Here is an 8,190-nt window from a genome sequence, read left to right as displayed (position 1 = left end):
TCAATATTACTTATTACCCACAGACAGATAGGCAGAGTGAGAGGACTATCCTGATGCTTGAGGATATGCTAAGGGCTTGCACCATTGATTTTGGTGGAAGAAGGGACTCCTACCTCCCTTTACATAAGTTTTCGTAAAATCATAACTATCATTCCAGCATGGGTGCACCTCCATGTGAGCTTCTATATGGGAGGAAGTGTCAAACTATTGCTTGTTAGGGAGAGGTCGACTATAGTGTCATGGGGAAAATTGAGGTCGTACTCCGGATAATAGAGGTTATCCATCATATCAGACAGAGGTTATAAATAACACAAAGCTGACAGAAGAGTTACGCTGATAGGCGATGATCCGATTTTGGAATTTCAGGTAGGAGATATGGTTATGCTGAAGGTATCACCTTAGAAGGGTGTTATACGATGTAGGAAGTGTTACAAGTTGGGCCCCCCGATTCATCGGACCTTTTCGAGTTGTGGCTAGGGTGGGCAAGGTGGCCTATCGGTTGGATCTTCCTAAGGAGCTTAATCAGGTTCATCGAACCTTCCATGTTTCTCGGCTTTAGAAGAGCTTGGTTAATGATGTGACAATGATTATGTTGGATGATATTTATGTCGACGAGCGCTTAAATTATTGAGAGTCAGTGGAAATTTTGGATAGCAAAACAAATGCCTTGCGCAAAAAGGTGGTACCCTTTGTCAAGGTTCAGTGGCATCGTTAGAAGGGCTCTGAGTGGATTTTGCAGCCTGAGTCGGAAGCACGTCAACACTACCCATATCTATTTTAAGCTAAGGATTTCAAGGACGAAATCTAGTTCAAGTGAGGGATAATTGTAATACCAAGTTTCCTATATGATTATTCCTAAGTTTTTTTTTTCTAAATAAAAATCTTAAATTATGAATTTTGTGGTGACTATAATGTGGTGAAAGATGCACCACGACATGGTTATGGCTTGATGAAACGGACATTCATTTAGGTCCCCACAACATGGAATTATGTTTTCCACGACATGGATGCGGACATGTTGCTAAACCCTAACTTTTGTGCTTATGAACCTATTTAAGGGATTTGATGGCTAGGGTTTGCACACCCTCACCCTCAATCACCTCCCTTTTACCCTCAGGGAAACCCTAGCCTCCATTTTGACATTTGAGAGCTTTTTAGTGGTACTTTTGGTGTTTTAAAGAAGAATATAGAGCTCTTGGTGCATAGATATAGAAAGCAAACCTCCTCACCTTATCGTTACATATATTCTAGACTTTTGTAAGTCCTTAAGTTCCAAGCTTTAAGCTTAGTGCTTCTAGATCTAGGATTCTTGTACCTTTTCTCTGTGATTGCAAGAGTTTGAATGGTTAGGTTCCATAAAGTTGGCAGCTTTATGGATCCTTGAGGACCCTTTTGGGTTATATGTTCTAGATCTAGAGTTCTATGGTGTTATTGGTCTCATTCACAAATTTGAGTTCATTTCTTCCATGTTTTTGACCTAGTTCGGAAGAGACATGCATGTCCATAAAGAAAAGGTTTTTATGATGCATTAGAGGTGTGAAAGCCTTCTAGAAAGTATGGATGGGTGGCCTTAGTGATTAAGACCTTAATGCATTAAGCTGGCCAAAAAAGTTCCAACGACATGGAGGACTTTCCTCTACGACGTACCGATAGGCAATCTTATGATTGTTTTGTCCTGAGGTCACTACGACATGGCAAATGCTTGGCCATAACGTAGCGACCGTCTATGAGACCTTTGACTATTTACTTTACCTTTTGACCAAGTTAACTTTTGGGTCAATTTAGGGGATTTAGGGCCATAGATTAAGGATTTGCCTCTATTTGATGAATAGGTAGCTCGTAGTATCGGTTCTCGCCATCATATAGGCTGTGTGGATATCTTTTAGCTTGCGATGTGAGCTTTCTCACTATACTTTGTACTACAGTATACATCCTTGTGTGTAGGATGTTGTTATGCTATAGTGATCTGTTATGATTGTAGATCTACTATGATTACCTTCTCTTTCTTGTTATTGTTTTGTGTATATGTCGACATAGTGTGGTCAGTTTGACACAATACTACTTTGTGTTGTAGACCAACATAACTAGGAGAGGTCTAACTGTATGTTGCAGGCTCGAAAGTGGTCTAGCTTTATGATGTTGACTCAGGAGGCAGTCTAGCCCTATGTTGTAGGCCTGGTGTGCATGCATTGCATGTGTGTTGTTGTGTAGGGTACTTTGGGTAACTTACTAAGATTTGACTTACAGTTGTGGATTTTAATGTTTCAGGCATTCTGATTTTTATGTTGACAGATGTTATATTATACTATGAGTTTACTCTTATGTTTTGGAAACAATGTTTGACCGACTTATGATTTTTATGAAATGGCTTTGAAAATTAATTTTTTATTATGGTTTTTAGAACGTTACCCTCCATTTGTAAAGAGGATCCACCTTTTTTATTCTTCTATGTCTTGAAGCCACTGGACTTCTTTCTCTACTCTAGGTTGAATATCCGGATTGAAATCAGCCATAAAGTTTTTTAATGTCTGTGATTTTATGGTAAACTTTGCTTCATATGTTAGGTCATATGTACTTAGTTGTGCATACCACTTAGCCATTCTCCCTGACATCTCAAGTTTTCTTATCACATTCTTAATTGGATAGTTAATTTTTACATAAATGGGATGAGTTTCAAAATAATGACATAGTTTAGCTGAGGCACACACAAAGGATAAGATTATTTTCTCAAGATGTAAGTACCTAGCCTCGACATCTAACAAACTTTTGATTAGATAGTAGACAAGATGTTGAGCACCATCTTGCTCCTTTACCAAGGCTGTGATTTCTCCATTCTTGGATACAACTAAGTATAAGAACAATGGTTCTCCATCTTCAGGTTTAGCTAGCAAAAGAGTGTAATATAAATAATTCTTCAGATCTCAGAAAGCTTTTCATGTTCTGACATCCATTCGAACTTTTTGTTCTTCCTTAAGACGTCATAAAAGGGCTTGCATCCTTCATATGTTGTGGACATAAACCTATTTAAATCCGCAATCCTACCTGTTAATCTTTAGACATCATTGGTAGAAGATAAGGATTTTAAAATTAAGATAGCCCTAATTTTTTCTAGACTAGCTTCAATTCCCCTCTTTGTAACCATGTATACCAAGAATTTTCCTACTTTGGCACCAAAATGTAACTTGGATGGGTTGAGTTTCATGTTGAATAGGTCCAAGATGTTAAACGTTTAACATTTCCATTTATTGCTCACTTCCGATGACAAACAATGTATTCAAAGTACAATGAGTTCTGAATATAATGTCTACAAGTGAATTAATTATTGGTGTTTGTTTTGTAGGGTGGGGAATCTTATTCCAGATGAGAAAAATCATTATGTTCTTTACTTGTGTTTTCTATTTGAATGTTGATGATCATAATGTCTTTAGGTAGTTGATTAGATAGTAAAGGATTTCATGTAATTTTTTAAAAGTGTTTGTAAAGGATATTGAAATAAGCTTTTTAACTTCTATCTCCCTAAAATTTTATATTTAATTATACTTTGAGAGAACATGTTTCCTTTTTGAACTGCTTGTGAAGGGTATAATGGTCATTTTTCATCAATCAGCACATTGAGTCAGATATACAATCAAATACCATGGTTTCTTATCCGGTCAAGATTTTTTACCTCGATAGCCTATCAAATGGGACCTAAATTAAACTTTTAGTCCGTAAGTTTAGCTAGTTTTCTTGTTTTAGGCTCCAAAAAAATGTTAAGGGTCTTTTTTCAGTATGTTATGGACATTTAAATTATAAGGAGAGAGAGAGAGAGAGAGAGAGAGAGAGAGAGAGAGAGAGAGAGAGAGAGAGAGAGAGAGAGAGAGAGAGAGAGAGAGAGAGAGAGAGAGAGAGAGAGAGAGAGAGAGAGAGGAGAGAGAGAGAGAGAGAGAGAGAGAGAGAGAGAGAGAGAGAGAGAGAGAGAGAGAGAGAGAGAGAGTTATTAACTTTTCTAATTCTATAAGTATAAAATACTAAAACTGATCAAATTTGTTGGTAACTATTGCCTCTTGATTTGATTTGTTTATTGAAGCCCTTTTCATCTAAAAACAAAGTGGTGTTCTTCAGCTTTATCCTTTGCGCGCCAACTCTTTATTCCAATATGCATCTTTCCCCGGCTTTAATAATCCATCAGCAGATCTGAGTGGTTAATTTGTTGAATGATGACAACAAGATGACATGATAAACAATTGGTCAATCCTCGATTGGCAATCATCATCGTTGATCTTTATCCATTCGCCAAATATCCAATATATGCCTTCTCTTATCCATGCATGACCAACTTTTTTTTTTCTCTTTCTTCTTTTTCTTTCACTAATCTAATTAATTACCAAAAGGGGTGAAAGGTATATTCTCTATCATTCGAGGAAAAGAGCTAGGCAGTGTGATGTGTACATTCATAATCTAGTCATGAAAGCAATAAGCACATGTATGGTGGGGTATGCATCAGCTAATGTGCAGGAAAGAAAAGTGGTGAAGAATCTCTTTGTAGTTTTCCATCACAAACTTTCACTTTGGTCATCTTGTCTTCACACCAATGCATCTGTTCTTCACTTAAATCTGTAGTTCTCAGAACTCTTGACACCACTTTTAAGTCTATCAGAGCCATCAACACCTCCATCGCATTCTCTTGTTTTGTCCTCCTTTTCCTTAAGCACTTACGCGAGCGCCTTAAATCTATCAACTTCAGCTTCTTCTGCAAGTTTCAAATTTATATAGAAAGAAAAATGTGAAAATCATTGTGCAACTCATTATTACTCAAGAAACTATTTTATAAGTTCACATGAACCCCTTTAAAATGCCTACTTTTCGGAAAAATAGAGAGATCATTGACCTTATGGTTTACTTTCTTGAGCAATAAGAGAACTGTAGGATCCACTGTAGTTCTTGGGTTTTTGATACTAAAGAGACGTGCAAAGATCTGAAAGCGATTCTCCTTGTCAGCCTTGAGAAAACTCATGAATGTCTTGATTGCTTCTTCCATGATTACAAGGAATGAATCTGACGAAATTCTTGAACCCAAATATTCGTCTTTCTTCTCCTCGTCAGAATCTACAAAAACCTTGAATATTTAATTCTATAGCAGATCAATGACCCAAACACACATATAGATTTTTAAAGTAATTATATTTGGGTTTCTAATTACTTTAAATATTATTGTCATATGTAACATAATGGTTATGTAACGATAAGTTAATTAAAACAAATGAGTTAAAATTAAATATATAGAAGTACATAATGAAATGAAGTGTACCACGGTATTCTGGGACTTGAAGCAACTTAGGAGCTAAACTTCTCATTCTGGCATAAACAACAGGTCTCCTGCCATTCTCATAAGGCTCGTTCTCAATGTAACGTTGTAAAAGCACTTGGAATTGTTGAAATTGTTGCGCAATGTAAGCAGGACATCCAGGGTCGGAGTCACTACGTGATGCTCTTAGTTGGTGGAAGTAGTTGTAGTTCCAATTAAGAGCTTCCCATGTCAAGCAAATTTGTGCTACATATGCTGCTTCTAATTCGTGATACGAATTCTGATAAATATATGATGTTTTCTTATTTCTTGATGCTAATTTGTGAATGATTTTATCTGATAATGATGAATGGCATGTTGCTGATGATCTAAATGACTCTGAAATAAAGCCATCATTTCATTAGTCAAAATAAGTATAGGAATTATTGTGACATTGATTAGTTAAATATGACACTCTTATATGAGAAATATTACTCAATAAATACTAGGCTAATTTGTTTAGGGTTTTTTGGATTGCTTATTTAAAAAACAGCTTTATATTTGTTTGGATTGACGTTTAATGGATTAAATAAAATCGTAGTGAAATTTTATGTCGACAAGTTTCCTAGTGTAATATGAACTTTTCAATGAATTATTTTTGATTATTTTACAAAATATGTTGCATTTAACTTTTGTATAGTTCCGTTAACAGAAAAAGTAATAGTAAAACTTTGTTAATTTTTCAAATATGTTGTCTTCAACTTTTGTAAAATTACATTAACTAATTATAGAAAAGTAATGCTATTTAAAAAAAAAATACATTCCATTAAACCGACATATTGATAAAAATTTTAACAAAAAAACAAGTACATTAAATTTCTTTAAAAAAAATCTAGAATAACCAAATAGGAACAAAAGGAATTATTGAAGAACGGATATCAATGTACCCTTTCAAAAAGAAGGATGTCTAACTTTACTTAGTGAGGAAGGAAATTAAGTTGAGAGAGCGCACCTGTTTCTTGAAGTTTTTGTGCGCTAATTCTATCTAAAAATAACATTTCTTCATCATACTTTTGGAAAACAGTGTAAGACTCCCATTTGGGGCAACTTCTTCTTGATGAAGACGAAAACGGATCATAACCCGGATCTCTACAATTAATGGAGCTCCGCCACTCAGATGAACTCTTGGAAGTGGATCCGATGGTGTTCGTGTCACCAAAGATTTCTTCTTGATCCTTTTCTTCAAGTTCAAGTTTCTTAGTAACCGAGTTCAATGGTGCTATGTTCAAAAGCTTGTCGACTTGGGTTATATTTGATTCCCAATTCTTTCCTTTTTCACGATACTTTTCTGCATTAATAAAATACCAACAATTAACTATTTTTGAATATTCGCATCAAGTTCTTAAATCTTAATGCAAGTCTGAGAATCTATAACGATCGATGCATATTCCTTGACCCAAACATACACAAAGACAGTATCACAGTACCTTCAAATTTGTCGTCATCAAGCACAAAAGCAATTTTCTTTGTGACACGCAAAGATGGTTCGTCTCCGACATATCTGAAAGAAGTACAAGCAGACTTCGCACGTGTTGTTATTGCTGGTGTATTCACATCGTATCTAAAAGATTTAGATGTCGATTTCGGATCAACAGCCGATGATATCATCTCCACCACCTCCTCTTCCTCCTCTTGACTGCTGTGTTCTTCGGATTCAGCTTCCGGTAGGCTATAGAAAGACAAGTCATCACTGATACCAACGCTTCTTTCCTCATCATCTGTTTCGTTTTCTAAAGGCTCGCTTACGACATCTTCGTCTAAAACTACGGAGTTTTGACATGAACTTGTTGGACTAGTTTGAAAAAACGAGAGCTCTTCGCCATCTCCGGTTATATCTGCAACCAGATGGCCTTTCTCCGGAGTCTCGTTGTAGTAATCCTCATCGCTTACCTCTTCCTCCGAAATTGTCTCATATTCATATTCTTCATCGTTTCTGCATAGCGATAAACACAAACATCATTCATGTGTTTTTAAAGAACCCAAAAGCATTATCTATTTGTAAGTTAGTAAAGCATGAATGAAATCAACATCAAAGACTTCATATGTGCAAATTCAATACACTTGAGTTGTGTTTAAACTAAACTGCTAAAACCGAATGCATGCATGGTTTAGAGTTTCGCTTAAAGAAGAAAAGATTATTAGTATTACCTTGGGAGGAACGGGATTGAAGAAATGAAGAACAAGAACTTAGAAAGGAAAATGGAGGTGAGGTAGAAGAAGAGGAAAAGAAGCTGAAAAGAACTGGAGGCATTGTAGAACAAACGAACAATGGTTTCTTTTGAACATTGCATGTTTGTTGAAGGAACGAAGAAAGAGTCTTTCTTCTACAAAGATCACCTCACTAGTAAAGGAGTCTCTCTCTGTCTAATACATCAAAAAGCAAAGTTGGTGTTTATTGAACTCCTTTTCATCTAAAAACAAAGTTGGTGTGCTTCCACTTTATCCTTTGCGTGTATCATGTCGCCAACTTTTTATTCCAATATGCATCTTTCCCCAGCTTTAACTTTTGATTCACCATCCTAATTCCTCTTCTACAGTTCTACAATAAACATTAATCTTCAAAATATAAAGATAAAAGAAAAAAAGCAAACCTCCTCCGGTATCATCTTTATCCTTGGGTTCCCGCGCCACTACACGTAATATTAAATACAACAGTTTTTTAATGCCATCACTTTTTTATTTTTTATAATTCAATAAATCTGATCAATTAAGCAAATCATAAGATTCAATATATGTTCTAATATATTAATTGATTATTCTATTGTATTACAATAGTATAATGACATAGTATAACCATACGATTCAATATTTACTCAACATCCATATCAACCATATATATATCACGCCGAAGCCAGCTGAATGTT

General features: G+C 35.6%; 1 protein-coding gene across 1 annotated transcript; it reads right to left on the bottom strand.

The window, feature by feature from the left end:
* Positions 1-3,976: 3,976 nt before the first annotated feature.
* LOC111889322 (uncharacterized) lies at positions 3,977-7,859 on the bottom strand. The gene is made up of 6 exons (XM_023885457.3): positions 7,475-7,859; positions 6,754-7,259; positions 6,279-6,614; positions 5,291-5,665; positions 4,871-5,088; positions 3,977-4,732 (listed from the first exon to the last, which is right to left on the bottom strand). Exons 1-6 carry the CDS (start codon positions 7,615-7,617, stop codon positions 4,487-4,489), a joined length of 1,824 nt encoding a protein of 607 aa, XP_023741225.1. The 5' UTR covers positions 7,618-7,859; the 3' UTR covers positions 3,977-4,486.
* Between the last annotated feature and the right edge of the window lie 331 nt (positions 7,860-8,190).

This window comes from Lactuca sativa, chromosome 8, assembly GCF_002870075.4.
Source record: "Lactuca sativa cultivar Salinas chromosome 8, Lsat_Salinas_v11, whole genome shotgun sequence".
NCBI lineage: Eukaryota > Viridiplantae > Streptophyta > Magnoliopsida > Asterales > Asteraceae > Lactuca > Lactuca sativa.
The sequence above is the reverse complement of the archived record's forward strand: the minus strand, read 5'-3'. Positions and strand labels throughout refer to the sequence as shown.

What these genes read in the sequence shown, in the direction of transcription:
- LOC111889322 (XM_023885457.3), bottom strand. Translation starts at nt 7,617, where the DNA reads ATGCAATGTTCAAAAGAAACCATTGTTCGTTTGTTCTACAATGCCTCC. An exon ending in TGATGACGACAAATTTGAAG is followed by an intron (nt 6,615 to 6,753) that starts GTACTGTGATAC and finishes TTATTAATGCAG; the next exon opens with AAAAGTATCGTGAAAAAGGA. An exon ending in ACAAAAACTTCAAGAAACAG is followed by an intron (nt 5,666 to 6,278) that starts GTGCGCTCTCTC and finishes GCTTTATTTCAG; the next exon opens with AGTCATTTAGATCATCAGCA.